The 24,502-nt window shown below is 43.0% G+C and overlaps 1 protein-coding gene across 1 annotated transcript in view; it reads left to right on the forward strand.

The window, feature by feature from the left end:
• Positions 1 to 24,502, forward strand: part of GALNT13 (polypeptide N-acetylgalactosaminyltransferase 13) — a 301,009-nt gene that overhangs the window by 252,219 nt on the left and 24,288 nt on the right. Inside the window, exons 9-10 of the mRNA XM_001511774.4 lie at positions 10,296 to 10,435; positions 15,666 to 15,764. Coding sequence (XP_001511824.2) covers positions 10,296 to 10,435; positions 15,666 to 15,764 — 239 coding nt within the window. The remainder of the gene's footprint in view (positions 1 to 10,295; positions 10,436 to 15,665; positions 15,765 to 24,502) is intronic.

The following is a 24,502-nucleotide window of genomic DNA, read 5'->3' on the forward strand; positions in this document are numbered from 1 at the left end:
TTGTGCACACCGGGGCGCAAATCCTCCCACTAGTCCCTAAAAACACTGAGAGGCATTTTAGAATCTGGTCTAATGAAGCCTTGGTCTGTAGCTCTTCCATGTATGGTTGCAAACCTTTGCTTTCAGATGCGTTGAGTCCATTTTAGTTGCCCCGCTAACCACTGTTTTTGTAGGCCTGGGATTTGCTCTAGTTTTCTCTTTCTGTTGGCTTTATTGGAATTGACTATAAGAGCACTGGAGATAGATGTAAGGGGCTTTAAGAGCTTTTGAGAAAAATAAGGAAAATGGCTAAACATCGGCCATCAGATCTGGCCCTCTTGTTCTCGGTGTTTGGTCTTTTTTTGCTTTTTTGGTGTTTAAGTGCTTACTGTGTGCCAGGCGCTACAAGATACAAGCTACTCAGGACACAGTCCATGTCCCACATGGGCTCACAGTCCGAATCACCACTTTACAGAGGAGGTGAGTGAGGCACAGAGAAGTGAAGTGACTTGCCCAGAGTCACACTGGAAAGAATAGACTTAAAGGAAAGCTAGGGGAAATAAACCGTAGGTTGGGAGAGCGTATGATGGGTGGAAGCTTTGGATCCCTCCTTGTGCTAACGGGGCTTCCAGTGCTTAGAACACTGCTCGACACATAGTAAGCGCTTAACAAATGCCGTCGTTATTATTATTATTATTATTGGACTAAAACTTTGCCCCCTAAGAAGGATTCCCGGTAGAGTCAATGGAAGTGTTGAAAGTTAATTAGATTGTAATTCCTCGAAGGCAGGGATTGGATCTCTTCTACTACCTCTATTAAACTCAGCGTTCTGCCCACTTTAAGTGCTTGATTAATATTAATGATCGACTGAAGCGACTGCCCCTTGCTTCGGTAGAGGACATCCACCGCTTGTTTGCCGTGTGACCTTGGACAGGTCATCAAACCGCTCTGTGACGCGGTTCCCTCATCTGCAGAATGAGGTTTCCATTGTCAATTCTCCCTCCTTGTATCTTTTATCTACTCCAGCTCTCAGGTCAGTGCTTGGCACATCTAGCTTAACAGAGACCATAGTTATTCTGAGAGGTCTTAGTAGAAGTCGATTAGACTGTAAGCCCGTCAGTGGGCAGGGACTATCTCTATCTGTTGCCGATTTGTATATTCCAAGCGCTTAGTACAGTGCTCTGCACATAGTAAGCGCTCAATATATATACTATCGAATGAATGAATGAATAGAAATTTTAAGCGTCTTTTCTTCTCTGTGAATCTCCTGCTACTTCCAATTTTCACCCACTTTCACAATGGGTAAATATAATCCAAACATTCTGCCAAGGTCTGTGTTACTGGAGTGTACTGGACATTCTGAACTCTCTTCTCCACATTTTATCTGAATCCTATTTAAGCATTAGCCAGAGAAAAGGCTGAGGGAAACGAGAACTGGGGAAACCTTTTGAAGTCAAGGAAAAGTGTTGAGAAGTTGAGATCTATAAAGCAGAGAGAAGCCGGCTCAAAATTAGTTTAGCTTTGTTCTGCACAACTGAAACCCTGTGTCTCGCCCATGTTCTAATTGTGGAAGGTCTCCTGGATGCAGCGGGATTTGAATGTGAAAGCTTCTTCAAGGAGGAGCACACTGTTCTTATTGGTTTTGTTGGTAAACGGGGCATAGAAAACCACAATTTATCTGCCCTTTCAAGTGATGAGAACATTGCACCGTCAAGTTCAAACCTCAATGCCAAGTTCAAACCGTGGCTTAAATCGAGCCTGGGTGTTTTTTCCGAAGCAGCAGTCAGAATGCAGGTGGGTAAGGGAGGGCAGGAGGAATTGGAAGGAAGAGAAGAGGGGGTCCCCCAGCTAACCTGAATGGTGCCATTTCCACTCTCCCTGGAACCTCACAAAGTGGATAGAGCGTGGGCCTGGGATTCAGAGCACCTGGATTCTAAACCCAACTGGGCCAGTTGCCTGCTGTGTGACCTAGAAAAAGTCACTTAACTTCTCTGTGCCTCCGTTTCCTCAACTGTAAAATGGGGTCAAATACCTATTCTCCCTCCCATTTAGACTGTGAGCCCTGTGTGGGAGAGGGACTGTGTCCAACCTGATTAACGTCTATTTGCTCCAGCGTTTAAAACAGCGTTTGACACGTAGTAAGTGCTTAACCAAGATCGTTAGAATGAAACAAAAAATCTGGAGTCTATAAGCTCACGGAGGCAGCGTTCAAGAGCACGGGCCTGGGAGTCAGAAGAAACTGGGTTCTAATCCCAGCTCTGCCACTTATGTGCTCTGTGATCTAGGGCAAGTCACTTCACTTCTCTGGGCCTCTGTAACCTCATCTGTAAAATGGGGATTAAGACTGTGAGCCCTATGAGGGACAGGGACCGTGTCCAACCTGATTAGCTTTTGAATCACCCCGGCGCTTAGTATGGTGTCTGGAATATAGTAAGTCCTCGACAAATACCATTAAAAAAATACGATTGATTGACTGGAGAGTTGGCCAGAAGCCAGGGCTGGAGATCGCTCTCTCTGCCTGGGAGCCACTGTAAGTCACAGTGCCGGGATGCATACCGAATGAACGCATGTAGATCACGTCCTCTAAAAGATTTCACAACAAAACAGAAAGCACGCTGTCCATCTGGCACGTCTGCGGAAAGACAGGCAGACAAACAGGCTGGTACAACAGGCGGCTTTACGAATAATGACCGCGGCCCACCCTTCCCCCTCCTCCACCCGATGCCGGCCGCTGGAAGGGGCGGCTCAGTCGTGGCCATTGTGTGTATTTCTTGGGAAGAAGGTACAATATCTTTCTGTATTCCTGCCAAAGCATCTTCACAAGATGCAGTTTCTCTCTGAGGCTGTTGAAGGTTTAATGGGAAAATGGTTCCATCTACCGGCTTTTGAGAGTAAGAAAAATGTATCTATGAACTCCACAGTACATTTTCACTTTTAAAACAATGTCCATGATCAGGCGGGTGCCTTAGGTTATCATAATTTTATAGGATTATGCTTAATTAGAAAGATTTGGTTACAGCCTGAGAGTGAATAAGGAAGCTTATGACACATTACGACGGGAAGCGTATGCACACAAAGCCGGGTGGGTGAAACGTGGATCGGATTCTTTCAGCGGGGATAAGTCACTGGGCTGGAAAGATCCTGGAGGTCAGAGGATCTTTGTTCTAATCACTGCTCTGCTGCTGGCCTGCCGTGTGACTTTGGGCAAGTCATTTCATTTCTCTGGGGTTCAGCTTTCTCCTCTGTAAAATGGGGATTCAATACCTGTTCCTCCTACTTAGATTGTGAGCTTCAAGTGGGACAGGCACTTGACCCGTCGGCCACCTGACTCGTTTATGTAGTTAACAGTAATAATTATGGTTTTTGTTAAGTGCTTATGTTGTGCAAGACACTGGTAGGTAACAGCAAATAGGGTTGGACACAGTCCCTATCCCACGTGTGGCTCACAGGCTCAATCCCCATTTTACAGATGAGGTAATAGAGGCACAGAGAAGTAAAGTGGTTGCCCAAGGTCACACAGCAGACAAGTGGCAGAGGCGGAATTAGAACCCATTACCTTCTGAGTCCCAGGCCTGTGCTCTATCCACTCCACCATGCTGCTTCTTTGGTTGTGGGCCAGACCTTTCCCCCGCTTTATTCTTAGGTCGTGAGCACCTGAAAAACCAAGGATTGTGTACAATGTGCACCTCAGTATTTTTCGCAGCATTTAGTACTGTGCTCTGTATATAGTAAGTGCTTAGTAATAATAATAATAATAATGTTGGTATTTGTTAAGCGCTTACTATGTGCTGAGCACTGTTCTAAGCACTGGGGTAGATACAGCAAAATCAGGTTGTCCCATGTGAGACTCACAGTCTTAATCCCCGTTTACAGATGAGGGAACTGAGGCCCAGAGAAGTGAAGTGACTTGCCCACAGTCACACAGCTGATGAGTGGCAGAGCCGGGATTCAAACCCGTGACCTCTGACTCCTAAACCCGGGCTCTTAGAGAAGCCACGCTGCTTCTCTAAGTACATACTATTAATACTCATTCTACTTTTAGCCCCTGCTCTACCTTTGGCCCGCTGGAGGAGTGTGGACAGATCACGTCGTGTCTTTGGGCTTCATTTTTCTCATCTTAAAAGGAGGATACATCTCCCTACCTCACAGGGAGGTTTGAAGATAAAATCAGATAAATGATGTGCAAGTGCTTAGGAAATACAGAAGTTCTGGCTTTTACAGTCTAGTGGAGGAGACAGATGTGATATAAAGCAAAGTAGTGTTAATTTAGAAACTCCACATGGGCATTTTCTCTTTAACTATAGGCATAAAATGAGCAACCCTTCTTCTGTTACCTGCCTAGGCTTATAATAATAATAATAATGTTGGTATTCGTTAAGCGCTTACTGTGTGCAGAGCACTGTTCTAAGCTCTGGGGTAGATACAGGGTAATCAGGTTGTCCCACGTGGGGCTCACAGTCTTCATCCCCATTTTACACATGAGGTAACTGAGGCACCGAGAAGTGAAGTGACTCGCCCACAGTCACACCTCTAAGTGGCAGAGCCGGGATTAGAACCCATGACCTCTGACTCCCAAGTCCGGGTTCTTTCCACTGAGCCACGCTGAGTCTGCGGTGGTGAGGGCCAGGGACTTTGTCTAATCAGTTTATCCTTTATCTACCCTAGTGTTTGGCATGTGGCAAGCGCTTAACAAATACCTCAATTATTTTAATTAATTACTATCACAATTAATAACCAGATCCAACATTTATGAAATATCAGGCAAGTTAAATAATATTTTGTAGCAGTGGATATGGAAATAGCCAGCAAATACTAAAATGTAGAAAAATGTTAATTTCCAGTTGAAATCATGGACCTACCTTTCCCAGAAACCCAAGGAAAATTTGCTGTAAAGTCAATTTAAACATTATTTCAGCATTATAGGATGCGGCAGTTCATTCACAGTAATCTTCCGGCGTCATATTAGTTTTTACTAATAACCTACAATTTGCTAATGCAATTAGATTTGCTTATTGGTTTGGGGGAAAGAATGCTGACATTCTGAGTCAGAACTACCACTTGAATAAATATGGAAAAATACCATCAGGGTATCCTATTACTATTGAGATCAAATAATCTTGGAGAGGAAATAAAGGCATGTCTTCAGTTATCTCGATATCGAAAATGTTTCACTCAGCAAATAAGAGCGAAGGGGGATCTTCATCAGAGTCCTTTTATGAAACATATTCTGTTCTGGAGAAGCCATTTGTGATGCCCTTCCTGTCACATTTGAACATTTGATCTGCAAAGGAAAATAGGTCAAAGGAATGATTTTGATTGGTCTCTTACGTTCATTCTGACCTGTGTTGCTTCTATTTAATCAACTCGAGTAGAAGCTTTTCACACTGCATTTTGGGTAGATCAATACCCTGTTGCTGCTCTGAATCCCGCTTTACCATTCAGTTCTGCCAATTGCTTCTTCTGAACACTACGCCCAGGACTCCTGTGGCACAGGGTGGAATTCTTGCCAAGCCCCATGTTAAAGAAAACACGTGTCGTATGACTCGCTGTGTCGAGTGCCACATGCGTGCACAAAAACCATTGCTTCCAACACCATGTCATGCTGTTGCCAAACAGGATCGCATCGTTACACAAATATTCCATAATTCCCAAGTCAGGACTCTAGCCCAAATGTGTGATGAAAACACGGGTTATGGCACCACTACGTTTTTCCCCCAGATACATTATCAGATTAAATTGACAGGGCAAAAAGACTTTTGTCTGCTGGGCCCTGCCCAGCTAGGAGATTCTTTCTCAGAACACGTTCCAAAGCTATATAATCGCCCTACCAAAGTGCCCGGGCATGGGAGACAGAGGACCTGAGTTCTAATCCTTGCTCCGCCACTTGTCTGCTGTATGAACTTGAGCAAGTCACTTCTGTTGGTGACTCAGTTACCTCATTTGTAAAATGGGGATTCATTCTTGAGTCCTTATACTTACACTCTAAGTCTCATGTGGGACAGGGACTGTGTCCAACTTGATTATCTTGTATGTACCCCAGTGCTTAGTACAGTCCTCATTTTATAAGAGTAGATAGAAAAGACCCGCATTTCAATGTGACCCGGTAAACAGAACGTAGATAACGGAAGTCGCGAGGCCTGATTTTAAGTACCGACTCTCCCATTGACCTGCTGCGATGCCTTGGGTAATCGGCTAACTTGCGCCTCGGTTTCCTCACCCGTGAAGTAGGGAATATAACGCCTACCTCTCTTCTCATAATGAATGTTGGGAGGGCTAGCTGTGAAAATTGATGTTAAATGGTATTGGGCCCTATGAAAATTCGAGGTGATGTTATTATCATTATCTTCAGCATCACTGTTATCTCCTCCAGCTTCTCACTTTCCTATAATGCCCTTTACTGGACTGCCATATTTTAGTGCATTGATCAGGCATGAGTTTATGGTCTCCACCAAAGGCACCAATTTTTTCTTTTGTGTCAGAGGATGGAGCGGTGAAGGGCAAAGAGAGTGAGAGAAGCAAGGATAAGATGGGGAAAGAAGGAGAAAGAGGAAGAAACAAGAGAAGAAAGAGAAAGGGAGCAGCCTGGCATTTAGCCGTTCGCTCGCCGGTGAACCAAAGTTGGTTGGGAACGTTTTAGTTATTCCCTGGGCCTGCTGATTAGAGAAGAGATGATGGAGGAGGAAGGAGGATGAGGGGGATGAAGTAGCACTGTGAAGGGGGGTACACTGGTACAACTCTGCTTTACCTTCCCCCAAACTGGGAAGTGACGATAACTTATCAACCTTAATATAGAATGCCTCACACTCTAAAATGAGATTGATTTCTTGGGGTTTATTCTCCAGTGTTTAATAAAAGACAGGTCCTGATCATGAGTAGCAGTGTGGCCTAATGGAAAGGACGTGTGCTTGGGAGTCAGAGGACCTGAGTTCTAATCCCGGCTCCGCCACTTGTCTGCTGTGAGACTTTGGGCAACCCACTTCACTTCACTGTGCGTCAGTTACCTCTTCTGTAAAATGAGAAGTAAGACTTTGAGCCCCACATGGGACAACCCAATTACCTTGTATCTCCCCCAGCGCTTAGAACAGTGCTTGGCACATAGTGTGTACTTAACAAATACCATTATTATTATTATTATTATTATTATTAATACCAATCTTACAATTCACAAAATTGGGAAAAACTGCACAGGGTGCCTTGCCGGTATCTCGTCTCTCGGCTTCAGTGAGGCTGAACTTGAACTCTGGAGTAGTTTTTCCTCAGGGAAAATCTGGCTAAAATTGTTTGAACATGACTGTCGTTTGGTTGCTTTATGAATTACTATAAATGCTGACATAAGAAAATAACATAAGTGACAATATTCAAAATAGCAAGCTTAAAATGAAGATGCAGAATGTTACGTGGCTGGGTGCCAAAGTACATATTTCTCCTTTCATGCATAAGATAATTCAGAGGCATATGGATAGGCAGTTTTTGGTACTGATAAGTCTTGGACGGGAATGATTTTAGCTGTATACGGAAAAATTAGCTCCAACATTTTTACTCAGATTCAGCAATCCAGTCTCCTGAGTCATACGAGAATGGCCACTATAGTTTGAAGAATGGCTTACAGTTGAGTTCGTGCTCAATGAGCTGTGCTAAAGAGTTTAACAACGAATGTTATCTGGAAAACACTGAATTGTACTTTCCAAGCTTTTAGTACAGTGCTCTGCACACGGGAAACGCTCAATAAATACGATTGAATGAATAATGAGTGAAAAGGAAAAAAACTGATTTGCATAATTTAAATTCTGACTCCCTCAATCTGACCCTGCCTTGATGTTGACAGTTCCTGCATTCATTCATTCAGTTGAATATAATGAGCGCTTGCTGTGTGCGAGGCACTGTCATATTAGTACAGTGTTTGTCCCTTTTCCTCAAATTCCCTCTAGACTGTAAGCTTCCTGTGGGTCCTGAACATGTTTACTAAGTCTAATATACTCTCCCAAGTAGTTATTATGGTGCTTTGCACACAGTAAGTTCTCAATAAATACCGCTGATGGACTGAGTTTTGTATTCTACCAAGTACAGCGCCCTGTTCACAGGAGCTGCTCAGTGCATACTATTGATTGAAATGGCAGATGAATCCAAGTTTTTACCCCACCCCTTTTAAGATCTCTTGACATGTGGGGGATGAGGAAAGAAATGTCAGATCAAAGTCCCCCAGCATTCTGGAATGCCCCATTCAATTAGGTCCCGGCTTCCTGTGGGACTTGCACTGAGGATGGAGATTCAGGGGAAGGAGAAAAACTCGCTTAGTTCACACAATCCCCATTCCACGGCACTTGATTTTTTTTTTTCTAAATTTGCTCTGCTGATCTATAAAGCCTGAAAAGGCTAGACAAAATCAGGAAAGAGCCCAAGAAACCAAATGGATAATGTTTGTCCTACAGCAAAATTCCTTTGGCTCTTCCTACCATTTGCCAACAGGATACTCTTAAAACGCAAGCTGGAAAAGCTAGAAGGAATTCTGTGTCACCACCTGGAAATGGCCGTTAAATAGGATTTCTGTTTCTTCACTCTTTATCAGCATCAAATTGATAATGACCACACTTGGCAATGGTGGAATGATAAAGACTGTGCCCCACGTTTGAAGATAGATTAACTTTTAATTAGGAATTCTTAGCTACTCAGTGCTGGAAATTATGTTGAGGTAATTGGAGGTTTTTAACCTTTAAATGCCCAATACATTTGTATTTCATCATCCTATATAGATGAATTACAAATACAGAGACTCCTTTCCCAGGATTTTAAATCCTCAGTATAGGCCGTGTACTGTAGATTTCTGGAAAGATGGTTCTGTTGAAATGCTTGCTAAAACCCAAGACTGCAAAACAGCATGAGCAGGTTGAGAAAGAGTCGCCTCATTTCGGAACTGTTAGCGCTTTTCTTTGGCTTTTATACAACTGTGCTTCACCTCCCCTCAACCTAGGGAGTGATGATGGCGTATCAACCTGAATATAGAATGTCTCGCGCTCCAAAATAAGATTTATTTCTTGGGGCTTATTCTTCAGTGTTTAATAAAAGGCAGGTCACGACTGTGAGTAGCAGCATGGCCTGGTGGAAAGAGTGTGTGTCTGGAAGTCAGTTTTAATCCCAAATCTGCCACTTTCCTGCTGTGAGGAAGTTACTTCTCTTCTCTTGGCCTCAGTTTCCTCATCTGTAAAATGGGGATTCAGTACCTCTATTCCCCCGTACCTGGACTGTGGAACCTTTGTGGGAGACGGGTGATTGTGTCCAACCTGGTTATCCTTTACCCCATTGTTTAGTGCATTCCCAATATATAGTAAGTGCTTAATGAATTCCACAATTATTATTATTTTGATTCGGAGCCTAACTACCTTGAGTTTTCTGTAGAATTGTACCTAATACAATTTAAGCCCAATAAATAATTTTGAAAACAATTTCAAGCAGAGCTCATTCCAGATTGAAGCATTGGTAGAAAAGTTGAGGAAACCTTGGTTGTTTTCAAAGTACGAGGGAAATGTTTATTCCTGTCCAAACAGACATGCTCTTGTGACTGGAATCAATCGATCAATGGTACTTATTGAGCACTTACTGTATTCAGAAAAATGTGGAGGTTTGTTTGGATTTTGAAGTGCCTGAATTAATCGGAACCAAGGAGAAAAAGCTGCTAAGTCACACGGTTGGAGGGTCATTTTTACACTCTTATTTTTCAGCCGATCGATACTCTGGGGAAGATTTAAATGGAAATACCCATTTGCTTTAATGCCAAAACCTGCTCTTGCAGTAAAATATCTCAACGGTCCCCAATACACACATGAGGCATCAAGGCAAGATGTCTATTTGAGATGAATTGTTTGTCCAAAAAAAATCAAAGTATGATGAATGAAGGAGAATGTTGGGGAAATAGGGACAATTACACTGGTATTTTCAAACATCAGGTGATTATAGGAAGCCAAATACATTAACACTGAGCTCAGTATCTTTGGTTTTCCCAATTGAACTGCCACGAAACGAATACGGATTTAGACATCGTGCAATTAATTATCTAGCCACGTGCTCTTCATGGATTGGTATTTGGAGGATGAAAGAAAAAAAAATCATAACTAATAGGGAAAATGTTGTTTTTATCAATCTTTAACATGCCAAATTGGATGGCAGCGAGACAATCAATGTTGATGCAGCTGCTTGGGCAATTTCATCTTGCGGAGCTAATTAGAGGAATTGAAAAATGATAATAAAGTGATCAGTGACACTTTTTGTGTAGCAGCAGAGATAGCGTAAACTGATTTATGCGTTTCTCTGAAAAATTCCAGGTGTCGTCAAAGTGGATTACGGAGACGTCTCAGTCAGAAAAGCCCTAAGACAAAACCTGAAGTGTAAGCCTTTTTCTTGGTACCTGGAAAACATCTATCCAGACTCGCAGATTCCAAGACGCTATTACTCACTCGGTGAGGTATGACTTGTTTAGTTTGGTTCAGTTCTACATGTTTTATTTTTAGGGTCATTCATAGTGAATGGAAATGAGCTCATTTCTGGTCAAATTAAGGAGTTTTTCATTTGTATTATATTTTTAAGAAAGTTCTCATTTTCATTTGAAGATTTTGGAAAAAGTTGGCATTCCTCAATTAATTTCTATTCCCCAAATCATTCCAGTCAGTCTCCCTTAGCATTTCCGTATGCCTTGTCACTGTGTGGGGGCAGGGAATGCCTCTCTTTATTGCTGTGTCATACTTTCCAAGCGCTTAGTACAGTGCTCCGCACATAGTGAGCACTCAATACATATGATTGAGTGAATGAACGGTGTCTTTGAATCCAAATTACAACTACATATGTGTGACTGGATATGAACTAACATGCTTATTCATTTACTTAGCTTTTGAACTTACTATGCTTGCTATTTCCCGTCGTATCTTTGGTTTACCCCTTGCTCCCTCTTTTATAAATTCATTGGTGAGATTGTAAGCTCCTCAGATCAATCAATCATATTTATTGAGCACTGACTGTACGCAGAGCACTGTACTAAATGGTTGGGAGAGTACAGTATAACAGACACATTCCCTCGAAGGCCAGAACTGTGACATTTACATTTATCGTACGCTCTTGCTCGTTTTCTCCAGTGCCGAGCACTCATTAGGCATTGAATAAATCCCACTGAATCTTAAATTGTAAAAGAAAAGTGGATTTTTTTTTATAGATCTGAGGACTGTGTTAGTGAGGTGAAAACACGTGGGGAGGCTGGTGTTTTACTTTCCAGCCCAGGGCTTCATGAGTACTAGGAAGGGGACTCTACTTGTAATAATTTCTTTCAGTATCTGGCTCCCCGTAGTACATAAGTTCCTTGAGGTGAGTGACTGTGTCTGGTAACTCTACTGTACTTGCCCAAGTGCTGAGTGCAATGCTGTGCACAAAGTAAACACTCGGCAAATGGGTTTTTTTTTTATTTGTTTTATGGGATTTGTAAAGTGCTTACTAAGCACTAAGTCCTGGGTTAGTTACAAGCTAATCAGATTGGACACAGTCCCTGTCCCACTTGGGGCTCACAGTCAATCCCTATTTTACAGATGAGGTAATGGAGGCCCAGAGAAGTGAAGTGACTGGCCCAAGATCACACAGCAGACAAGTGGTGGAGCAGGGATTAGAACCCAGGTCCTTCTGACTCCCAGACCCTAGGCCACGCTGCTTCTCAACAGCAAATGCTACTGTTTGAGTAATGCTTCCTCCCTCCTCCGTGAGATCGCTTTTACCCAACTTGGAAAGACACAGAAGTTCAAAGTCATGGAAGTTCAAAGTCATGATGAGTGAAAAAGAGCCCATCAAGGAAATGTGCCAATGATTCTTCCCCAGACCATTCCACGGGGATGATTTTAAACACTCTTCAGCGAGGGGAGAATCAGACGGGCTGTTTGAACAAAAGTAGTTCTTTGACATTGACGTCGCAGTCCAGAATATCGATGACGTCTACAAAAAATATAATGGGGACCAGTTTTTACCGTAGTCAGGTGTACCCAAAAATATTTAGGGAAATAACCAAGGGCAAGAACCCCATATTGCTCTGGTCTGAACTTCTTGGAAAATTGCCCAGTTCCATCTTCAGGCCTTGACTCTAAGGAAATGGGATCAACATCTTTGTTTTCTACTGATGTGTTCCTGACTGACCATTTTAAATCATCATAGTTTTCGTTACCAGCATTTTCCACTCCAAATTCCACATTTTTGTCTGTCCGTCTCCCCCCGATTAGACCGTAAGCCCGTCAAAGGGCAGGAACTGTCTCTATCTGTTACCGATTTGTACATTCCAAGCGCTTAGGACAGTGCTCTGCACATAGTAAGCGCTCAAAAAATACTATTGAATGAATGAATGAATGAATGAATGAAAAAGGATTATGGTACTGACGTTTCATTGGTACCAAATCTGTACTAGTGTTGCTGTTCTCCTGAACGGTGCAATAGAGAACTGTGGACTATTTTTCTTCTCATTCCAGTTTTGTTAGTAGAGCATACTGATATCAAAAAAAAAAATTGGTAACGGTATCAGAGAGCACAATCTTCCTTTGATTGGTGCTTATGCCTTATCCAGGTAATTGGAATATCATTCTGCCCCTTTGGAAAATTTCAAGCACAGTTTTAAGTGGAGTCTTAAAGGCTGTGCAATTGCATTGAACTAAAACCTCTAAGTAGCTTAATGAAGCATGTGCATTTTAGACTCAATAAGTAGTTGATAATGGTGAGATGGAATTAGGTTCTATGCTACACTAGACTCACTCTTTAACTCTCCCTTCTGCCTATCCAACCGTAATCTTATAGGCAAAAATAGCCATTAAGTCACTGGACAACGCCCAGCGTATTACTGGCTCCTTTCAGTTCCTCTAATTCAGTGATTATCTAAAGTTTTCGGTGTCTTTGAGTTAACAACTTTGGACCTATTGGATGGGGTCAGAATTTGGAGAAACCTAAGCCCAGTGTGGATGGGATTGTTTTTCTTTATTGCTGAATTGTACTTTCCAAATTCTTACGACAGTGCCCTGCACACAGTGAGTGCTCAATAAATATGATTGAATGAGCGAATGGAACTTATTTGTTATCATGCTATTTAGTAAGCATTTACTATGGGCCAAAGCATGGTGCTTAGAGTTAGAGTAGATGAATGATAATTACATTAGACACAGTCCCTGTCCCACATGGGGCTCGCGGTCTAAGAGATAGGGTGAACAGATCTTATTTCCAGAGGTGGAAGTGATCAAATAATTATCATAATAATAATAACACAGTGCTTTGAACACAGTAAGCACTGAATCAATACGATTGAATTGAATGGAATCAAATTAATAACAATAATAATCATCATCACTAAATAGAAATCACAATTGTGGAATTTAAGCGTTTCCTGTGCGCCAAACACTGTACTAAGCACTGGGGTTCTTAGCAAGATTATCAGGTAGGGCAAGTCCGGTCTCTGTCTTAGGCCAGTCCTAGCTTTTCAGAGCCAGAGTTTGGCTTCTTCTCTGGTGCTCCGTCTCAGCCTTTGTAGTATCTGTAAAGTACTGCATCTGTCCTTGTGCGGCTGCCAGTCAAGATGGCAGGCCATTTCTCATTGTGCTATTCATTCGCATTTTGACACCAGCAGGAGTTTCGGCCCATGAAGTTTTTAGCCTGGGCAAATGTTACGAGATCTTGGGTATCGAAAAGAGGAGGAGGTGGGAAGTCATACTGGGACACAGTCAACCTCTTTGCATTTTCCAGATGTTGCCTGGGAGCTGCAAACTGTCCAGTCTGCCGCTTTAGAGAGAGCCGAAGGCTAAAGAGAGTCGGCGGAGAGGGGCCTGTTTAAGCGACGTAGTCCCGCAACTTATATGCCCACATTAGCAAGCGGGAAGATGCCCTACTACTAGGAGAAGCAGAGGGGCTTAGCGGATAGAACAGGGGCCCGGGAGTCAGAAGGACACGGGTTCTAATCCCGGCTCTGTCATTTGTCTGCTGTGTGACCTCGGGCAAGTCACTTGAGTTCTCTGGGCCTCCATTCCCTCACCTGTAAAACGGGGATTAAGACTGTGAGCCCCATGTGGGACAGGGACTGTGTCCAACCTGATTAACTCGTGTCTATCCCAGCGCTTAGAACAGCGCGTGGCACATGGTAAGCACTTAGCAAGTACCCTAGTGAATTGCTGTTATTAGAAAAGCCTGAACATTAAGCAATTGGGCAGTGCACTTATTTCATTAGCCAAAAAAGGAGTCTGCCGGGGAAATGCAGGGGAAATAGAGGGAATTAGAGGAGAAATGCTTGGAAATAGATGAAGCGTGTGTCAGGAGACTAGATGAAAATGAATTCCGTCAGCTTCTACCTGAAAATTAGCCTTATCCTAAAGTGAAGACCAAGTCTTCCTGACAGGTTTTCCAAGAGTCCCTTTTCCAGTACAGGAAGCCAGCAGAGGGAGCACAAGTTTACAAGAAATTCCCAAGTGCTGCCCACAAGTGTAATGTTGAACAGAAACGCAGGGGAAAAGTGTCCAGTTTAAGCAATGAAGTTCAACAGGTGGCCAAACTGGAGAGCAGAGTTGTTGAAAAAGGTAGTCCAGGATTAAGATTGTGGTACTTGTTAAATGCTTCCTATGGGCCAGGCACTGTACTAAGCGCAGGGGTAGATACGGGTTTATCAGGTTGGATGCAGTCCCTAACCCACCCGGGGCTCGATCCCCATTTTACAGATGAGGTAACTGAGGCAAAGAGAGGTGAAGTGACTTGTTGAAGGTCACACAACAGACAAGATGCGGAGCCGGAATTAGAACCCAGGACCTTCTGACTCCCAAGCCCTGCTCTATCTACAATGCCAGGAGGGCAGGGCTGAAGACCCACGGCATGTCTGGAGTATGGCCCCGTCCACTCCGCTGCCATTTCCCTGACCCATACCCTGCTTGGAAACCCTTTCTGGGGGTGAAGGGACCCTACGATCTCTCCAGCCTTTCCGGTCCATCCATAGGGTTTGATCCAAAGTCGATCCTTCATGTGGCTATTCCAGGGTGAGAGCGTATCCCCCCAAATATTGAAGGTAGAGTGAGAGACAGGGTGGCCTGGTGGAAATTTCATGGGCTTGGAAGTCAGAGGTCCTGGATTCTTATCCCAGCTCCTCCACTTGCCTTCTGTGGGACCTTGGGCAAATCAGTTAACTTCTCTGGGTCTCAGTTTCCTCCTCTGCCAAACTGGGATTCGATATCTGTACTCCCTCCTACGTAGACTTTGAGCTTCATGATCACTCAGCAATAAACACAATTATTATCATTGTTAAAATTACTATAATTATTTCTCCCCGAAACCCTAATTGTAATGAGAATCAAAATCAAGGCTTAAGCATTCCAAACTTTGTGGAATTAGCTGCTTGACAGGAAGACAGAGTGAACATCACTCTGAACTTCATGGATTTAGTGGAGTAAGAGAGGTTGAAGAATGTGCTTCTCTCTAAACCTCCCAAAATTCTAATTCTAATTCTTGTGAGTTCAGTGCTGGGAAACACCATTTCCCACCTAGTTCATTAGGAGTCCTGTCTGGTGTACAAAGACTCAGGTCCTGAGCTAAATTTTGCTACTCAAAAAGGCGATTTTTTATCATGTCACTTGTGTTCTCTGTAGCGAGTCATTGTACAGAAGTACTGTATTTTGTCTTTAACTGCCTAATCTGTGGGTTTTCTGCAGATCAGAAACGTTGAAACCAACCAGTGCTTGGACAATATGGGCCGGAAGGAGAATGAGAAAGTGGGCATATTCAACTGCCACGGAATGGGAGGCAACCAGGTAAAATGCTTTCATCGTCACGCTGGGTCTGAAAATGAGGCTTATGGGATCTGCTGATGCAGAAGTCGACCATACATCCGCTGCCTGATGATCCGCTCCTTGATAACGGTAGAAAGAAGTTCTGGTTGTAACCTTAAAATATTAAAATGTCGGCCTTCACTCCTTTTCTAATCCTCAATAGTTGTTCCATGACTCCCTTCGCTACAGTTTCTCCTTTGCTTCACTAGATGGTAAGCTCTTCAAGAGAGGACAGATTGCAGTCAGTCCACTTTTGGAAGAAGAGACTAAAGGGGGATTCGACAATTGTCCTTCAGTTTACAAAAGGGGTTTTATGGGGCTGATGTGAGCCAACTGTCCTCCACGAGGCTGTGAATCGAACAAGAGAAAATGGATTTAAATTCCCGCACATAAGATCTTTGGCTAGACAAGAGGAAAAAGTTCCTGACAATTAGAATGAAAAAATATTAGGATGAACTGACAAATGACGGTCTTGCTACTTCATCTTTTTGGAAGGAAAAGGACCATCTCCCTGCTTACCCTGAGTCCAGGAAATCTTAATGAATCCTTTGACAGTAGGCAGAGAGGCCTCCATCAGGTGATATCTTGAGGTCTCTTACAGATCTAGGATTCTTAGATTCTGTACAGCACTAAAGGGAGTCATATTAGGTAGATTAAATGAAGTCAGTTCTTGGGGACATCTTGGGGGCGATAAGGTAGGAGTTTGGCAATCCATCCCAGTGTAGAGTTGAGCTTTTTTTGTTTTTGTGAGGTGCTTACTACATGACGGACAGTGTACTAGGCTTCAGTGTAAAGACAAGCTAATCAGGTTGGACACGGTCCCTGTCCCACATAGGGCTCACATTCTCAATCCCCATTTTACAGATGAGGTAACAGAGGCACAGAGAAGTGAAGTGACTTGCCCAGGGTCACGCGGCAGACAAGTGACAGAGCTGGAATTAGAACCCAGGTCTTTCTGACTCCCAGGCCCGTGCTCTATCCACTAGGCCAGGCTGCTTCTGTCCCTTCGCTCTGACCTATCCTCCATCTTTACTATTGTCTTTTTTTTTATTAAGTCTGATTATTATAATGACTGTTCACAGCATTCAGTTGTTGCAGGGTACGGTCTGTTCTGTTCCAAGCAATCATTTTTTATGAGCTCTTCTTCACAACCACCATGCAAGTCCAGAGTTACCCTCTGTTTTTTGCAAATGAGGCAAAGGAGGGTCAGAATGATTCAAGCTCAGTGATTTTCCCAGGTTCCAGAGGGTCAAGCCAGAAGAGAGGTTAGAACTGCAAACCCTCTGGTCCTCCCAGAATTTCTTAACCTCCTGAACCCTAATGTCTCCCTACTCGTTTGGTATACTTACGTGACATTTACCCACTTCATTACCATTGCAGTTTCTCTGGGATTTTTAGAATTTGCATCTTTTTTCTAGTCATTCAGTTTTGTAAAGGAATGGACTTTGTGTGCCTTCCTTCTGAGATAACCTCCCCTCGCTTTATTGCTATTCTGTTATGTTTCTATGGAGACAGCCTCTATTACTGTGATTATTTAGTTGTGTGGTGGGTTTTTTTTAAAGTAGCCCTTTGCTCACACAAATAATCAAGTCTTACTCTTGTTCAAGCCCAGGAGACATGGAAACTGTTAAAAATGGTGAGGAGTTCAACTCAGATGCATTTCAAAATAATGGTATTTCATGGTTGCTGGCAATTACATCTCAAGACCCTTTTCCATTCACACAGTTTTTGATGGGATTTTTTATAAGCCCTTAGAGAGTTCAGTAAAAATTGAGGCTCACAGTAATAAGAAAATGTGCTTTTCTTAACCTCTCATGTACCTAGAAATAAGTAAAATTTGAATGCCGGTGGATCTACTTCTTTTATAGAGATCAGATGGGTAATAAACAGGAAAGGTTTTCCCGATTCAAAATCGCTAACGCCTATCTAGGAGATGTATGATTATCCTCATACTTTGATTACTTTGAGATGCCCTTTAAAGTCCTTTATTAAGCAAAAGGGCCTTCTCCATGATCAAAATGTATTTCACCTTACATTAAAGCTTTTCTATTTCCCCAGCAGATGGTCATAAAGGTCTTGAGGTATAAGAAAGGTGTCTGGGCTCAAGAGGAAGTCAGATCGTGTCTCCTTCTCTTCCTACTAGAGACAAGAGGAAATATGTATTAACTGAAGCGAGAGGGATTTAGATGACTTCTTAGGAAATGTTTCCTCACGTGTGGTTGTTAAGCATCGGAATAGGTTATCAAGAGAATGAGAGCATTCCCCTCTCTGCCTCCATCCTCTTCACTGCATGTCCTCCCAAAATAGCATAGATTCTCCCTGTCTGAGACTGATCATGGGTTGAATCTACCAACGGTAAAAGATTGGATATGATGACCTATTGAGTTTTCTTCCTGACCCAAGAATTTGTAGCAACTAGGTGGGAAGGTACCCTGAAAAACCTGTTTAATAACTGGGATATCCAAACCCGACTTGCCTGTATCCGCCCCAGTGCTTAGTACAGCACCTGGTACATAGTAAGCACTTAACAAATATCATTATCATCATTATTATTATTAAGCTCTCACTATGTGCCAAGCCCAGTAATAAGGGCTGGGGTGGAGACATGATAATCGGGGTGTATAGGCTCACAGTCTTAATCCCCATTTGACAGATGAGATAGCTGAGGCACAGAGAAGTTAAGTGACTTGCCCCAGGTCACACAGCAGACATGTATTTTTTAAGCACTTATTATGGGCCAGGCTGGAAACAGTCCATTTCTCACTTGGGGTTTGCAGTCTTAATTCACAGTTTTACAGATGACGTAAGTGAGGCATAGAGAAGTGAAGTGACTTGCCCAAGATCACACAGCAGACAAAAGGTGAAGCCAGGATTTGAAGCCAGGTCCTTCTGACTCCCAGGCCCGGGCTCTATCCACTAGGCCATACTTCTTCCTTAGCTGTTTAGTCCCATTTTCATTTCAGAGTCAGACAGGATTAAAAAGGTAAAGAAATCAAGGAATCTAAGTGGGGAAGGTGCGGTTGTCAAAAGATACGGTAAAAAATAGAATGCCATACACGGGGCTGGGAGGAAAGCCCTGACCAATTTCTTCACTGCTGCTTTCTACTCGCTTCTCATCCCTGCCCATCCCTCATCCCTTTGCTGTCGTGCGATCTGCACATGAGAAACCAAGCAGGGCACCCTGCTGGATCAAGCCGACGGGCCATTCAGCCAAGATTTCCGTCTCCTACCGTCCAAACAGCAGTGCTTGGAAGAACTGGGAAACTTGGGAGGCAGCAGGGTCTAGTGGAAAGAGTCCGGGCCTGGGAGTCAGAAGACCTGGGTTCTAATACTGGCTCTGCCACTTACCTGCTTTGAAACCTTGGGCAACTCAGGTCACTTCTCTTTGCCTCAGTTTCCTCATCTGTAAAATAGGGACTAAGACAATCAATCAATCAATGGTATTTATTGAGCACTTATTTCAAGTGTTTCTACTAAGGCCTTGTGAGAGGACAATACAACAGAATTAGCAGACACGTTCCCTGCCCATAAGAAGTTTGCATTCTAAATAGACGATGAGCCCCTTGTGGAGCATGGACTGTGTCCTGTCTGATTTGCTTGTATCTACCCCAGTTCTTTGTACGGTGCCTGGCACATAGTAAAGCCTTAACAGATACCATTAAAACATTCTTTCAAGAAAGTAAGAACACCAGAAAGCCCTCGTATCAGTCCTTAATTGGTAAACAAATGAGGGGAGAAGGTATTGATTTTTGTCTCTGTAAAAGTGACAGCTGAAGGATGTCCCTCTTCTATGTAAATACAGAAGGAAGAAGCAGATTTTCCCAAATAGAAGCTTTCACGATTTTCTGGAGAGGTCGTTAAACAAAAATAAGCTATTATGTCCAGTTTACCATGCAGGTTTTGTTTTATTCTGATCACTGTTTCCCTTTGTCTCATTTTCGCAGTTGCTTCCTGCAATCCTGTCCCTTGGGACCTTAATTAGACCCATTTTGAAGACCCTAATATCACTTAGTATCCCCTTGCATTTTCTTCGTAAGCTTTCCTCTGGTCATGACCTCGGTTCTCTGAAGCTAATATGAGTGCAAGGACGGGAATCCTTTTGTTGAACAAATTCTCCAAAGTTGATCATTTTAGCGACAGCTTTACAAAGAGGTTACTCCTATTCTCCAGTCTATTCAGGTTCAATTTTGGCACGGCCGGCAGTTTCCAGTCAGTCAATCAATAAATCAATCAGTGGTAGCTTTTTGCAGCTTGGCCTAGTAGATAGAGCATGGGCCTGGGAGTCGGAAGAACCTAGGTTCTATCCCGGCTCCACCACTTGTCTGCTGTGAGACCCTGGACAAGTCACTTCACTTCTCTGTGCCTCAGTTACCTCATCTACTTCATCCACAGTAAGACCCTTCAGCAAATCTCCATGTTATGCGGCTCAAAAACTTTTTATGAGAAGGATCTCTGTGCAGAAGGTGAGTTAGAATAATCGTCCTGTCAGAACCTTTCGAAAAGAACAGTTTGACAACTTAATAGCCTGCAGAGGAAGAAGAAAACAATTTAATCACACAAGTTTTGCCTTGTTGTATGTGAAGGCTATCGAGAGCATTTGAACTAATCTTCTGTTCCCCTCAGTCACGAATGAGCCCATCTGATTTCATCTGCAGAAACCCGTGTGCTTTTTATGCAAATAATTTGATGTATTTTAGGAACAAATAAGTTTTGGCACTGATCAAAAGGGGAAAATAAACTCATTTTCAGATGTTTCCTGTATAAGTGCCCGGTCACGACATAGGGAAACGAATAGTAGTATTTTCTGCTTTAGCAGTCTTGACAGATCTCATTAAGGCCTAGCCATTCCCTTGCAAGGAACCTGGAAATTTTTGAGTCCCTCTACAAGAGCTGTGATTGGCCCTGCAAAGCAGCCATAAGGGTTTGAATCACTTTGAGCATAATCGGGGTTTGAAGTGAGAGAAAAATAATGAGGTAGGGTTGGAGGTGCCTCAACTGAAGAAGTAATTATTCTAGGGTATTTATTCAGCATTTACTCTTTGCAGGGTGCTGCATTAAGCACTTGGGAGTGTACAGTACAAAAAAGTAAGTACAGACTAACTGCCCACAGGGAGCTCACAGGTTAGGAGGAGATAGATATTAAAATAAATTACAGAGGACACATAGATAATTACTGTGGAGCTGGGAGAGAGATGAATATCAGAATGCATAACCACACAGATGGCAGGGCTTTGACGAGGAAGTAAGGACATAGTCGGGGAAGGAGATATGATTTTACTAGGGTTTGGAGGAGGGGTAGAGAGGTGGTCTGTTAGAAAAGAAATAAGATAGTGGCATGGTTTATCCACAGGTAAAGATTTAATGCTAAAATTTAGCACTGAGAAGCAGCATGGCCTTTGGAGAAGCAGCGTGACCTAGTAGATGGAGCACAGGCCTGGGAGTCACAAGGATCTGCGTTCTAATTAGCGTGGCTCGGTGGAAAAGAGCACGGGCTTTGGAGTCAGAGGTCATGGGTTCAAACCCCGGCTCTGCCACTTGTCAGCTGTGTGACTGTGGGCAAGTCACTTCACTTCTCGGTGCCTCAGTGACCTCATCTGTAAAATGGGGATGAAGACCGTGAGCCCCACGTGGGACAACCTGATTCCTCTATGTCTACCCCAGTGCTTAGAACAGTGCTCGGCACATAGTAAGCGCTTAACAAATACCAACATTATTAATTCTGGCCCTACCACTTGTTTGCTGTGTGACCTTGGGCAAATCACCTAACTTCTCTGTGTCTCAGTTACCTCATCTGTAAAATGGGGATTAAGACCGTGAGCCCCATGTGGGACATGGACCGTGTCTGACCTGCTTACCTCGTATCTACCGCAGCACTTAGAGAAGTGCCTGGCACCTAGTCAGCATTTAACAAATACCATTCCAAAAAAAAAAAAAGTGGGGGATAATGCCATCATCCCATTCTCTGGTCCTTTGGGTCAGAAAGGAGAAGAAAATATTTATTTGGCAGAACTCTCTGTCCCTCTGTCACATAAAATATGATCAATTCTTCGAGGCTTCCGAGCTGTCAATCAGTAGTATCACTTGAGTAGCTATTGGGCCCAGAGGGCTTAGGGAAAAATCAAAAGAAATGGTCCCTGTCTTCAAGGAGCTTATGTTCTAATGGGAGAGGGCAGGCAGAATTAGTATTTACAGATAGTGAGAGCAGGAGGAATAATAGTATGAAAGGGAGTCGGAGGACCTGGGTTCTAATCTCAGCTCCACCCCTTGTCTGTTGTGTGACCTAAGGCAAGACACTTCTCTGTGCCTCGGTTACCTCAACTATAAAATAGGGAATCAATACGTGTTCTCCCTCCTACTTGGATTGTGAGTCTTGTGTTGGATTGTGTCTGACTTGAGTATCTTATATCTTCTCGGTACTTAGAATATTCTGCACAAGGTAGGTGCTCAGTAAATAGCAATGATTGACTAATGAGCAGGAAATGTGTTTGATGTTACAGTGTATTATCCCATGTGCTTAGTACAATACTTAGCACACGGTAAGCACTAAATAAATATAATAATTATTACTATTAATAATAATAATGATTGATTGTAAACACCGTTGTTAGATTAAAAGTTCATTATGGGCAGGGAATCTGTCTACGACCTCTGTTATATGGTTATATTTTGCTCTCCTAAGTGCTCAGTACAGTGTTCTGTACACAATAAGCCCTCAATAAATATGTTTTACTGAATGCTTGACACATAGTAAGTGCTTAACAAAAACCACAATTATTATTATTAAACAATCGTTGTATCTGAACGTTTACTGGGTGCAGGACACTGTTCTAAGCACTTGGGAGAGTACAATATAACAGAGTTGGTCAGCACATTCCCTGACCAAAACGAGCCTACATTCTAACAGTGGTACTTACGGTCAATCAGTCAATCGATCAATGATACTTATTGGACACTTTGCAGAGTACAGGGATTTTGTCTGTGCAGTTTATCCCTCCCTGGTCTCATTCTGCTTTGTTAGAAAGCCACGTGGTCCTTTTTCCCCAAATAATAATATTGTAGTATTTTTTAATGTACTGATTACCTAGCCAATAATCCAACAGTAGTATTTGTTGGGCACTTACTCCCAGAGCACTGTACTGAGCACTTGGGAGAGTGCTCTAGTGTTGGACGGCATGATCCTGGCCCTCAAGGAGCTTACAGCCTAGGGAGAGATAATAGTAGTGATTAGTAAAATGTACAATTGTCCTGTCCTGACTGTTCTTTATAAAATAATGTAACTTCCAGTGGGCCACGCCCATGCTGACATCTAGTTTGTTGATTCTTCTGGATGTCAGAGAGATTGATGAGTGAGTTCAGTGAGAAGCCAGTAAACTCCTGGATGATATTCCCTGCATTCGTGAGACATTCTCATTGGCCTTATATCACTCTCTCACTCCCCGTGTGTATATCTGCTATAAAAATGCATCTTATTATTAAGAATTACTCTGTCAGAGCAGGAAACTGGAAAAAAAGGATCTTTTTTCTGCCTCTGGTTGGGGCGAAATTACACTGGGGCAATGAATGGCAAGACACCATTTCTCCTATTCTGTTATGAAAAGTCTTTAAGCTACTCCAGCCTGAGAAACCACATGTAGAACATGCAGAAATGGTTCTTCTCGATTAACTGGGAAATAGATGTCAGGCGGTTACCATGGTGACTGCTTGCCATCCGGTCCAATTTCTAATATAGAGTCAAACGAAAACCTGTCATATAAATATGACATTTCTATCTCAGTTAGGTAGAATTTGACTTTCTCAATGGACTAGAGTGTGCTCTTTTCATCTGTTAGAAATAGAAAATATCCCTATCCCAGTACCTGTAGGAAGACACATTTTTAGGGCAGCCGTGAAAAGCAGTTCCCGAAAGGGGAACTGTAGAGTGAAAGAGACATTCTAGCTTGGGATGGATAGTACCCACTACTTCTCCCAGCATCTATTTCTACACAAGGAATGATTTATAAGAATAGAAACTAGACTATTAAGATTAGACCAGCGGTCCACCCAGCCCAGTATTCTGCCCCCGAAAGCAGTACCAAGATTCTCGGAGGAAAGAAAATGGTGACCTTCTGTCCATCCTCAAGTCTAGAGCTGTTCCATCCAACTACCGTCTGTATCCCTAATTTTCCCCCATTACAGATTGTTTGGGAATTTCTCTAAACTACTGATATTTTCAACTGTACAACTTTTGGTAACAAGTTCCAAAGCTTACCTCCCTCTGGCTGAAGGAGTTGGTTTTGATTGTATGACCTTCAATCTTCTGTCAGTAAACCTTCCTTCATCTTAGAAATTCGGGATTTATTGAATAAGTCCCCTTTCGTCCTGGCCACCCGCTTCGTGATTTTGTGAACTTTAATCATGTCTTCTCTGAGCCCGCATCTTTCCAGATTATAAGAGTCAACTGTGGCTGACTATCCTCCCATAGTATCTTTCCCATATCTCTAATCATCTTGGTTGCTCTTTTCACTCTCTTTTTAGCTCTAATATTTCTTTACCGAGCTACAGCTACCAGATCTGCACACTCTACTCCGTGGGGGGAGTTATAAAGACTTCGAATATGGTGGCAAAACCATGTCTTTTATTTCCTTAACATGTCTCCACCACCACCCTCGCCCCCGTTTACCCACCGTCCCCATTCTTATTTCTGCTCCCTAACCGGTCCTGACTCAGGAATAGGAGGAGGA

This window comes from Ornithorhynchus anatinus, chromosome 9, assembly GCF_004115215.2.
Source record: "Ornithorhynchus anatinus isolate Pmale09 chromosome 9, mOrnAna1.pri.v4, whole genome shotgun sequence".
NCBI lineage: Eukaryota > Metazoa > Chordata > Mammalia > Monotremata > Ornithorhynchidae > Ornithorhynchus > Ornithorhynchus anatinus.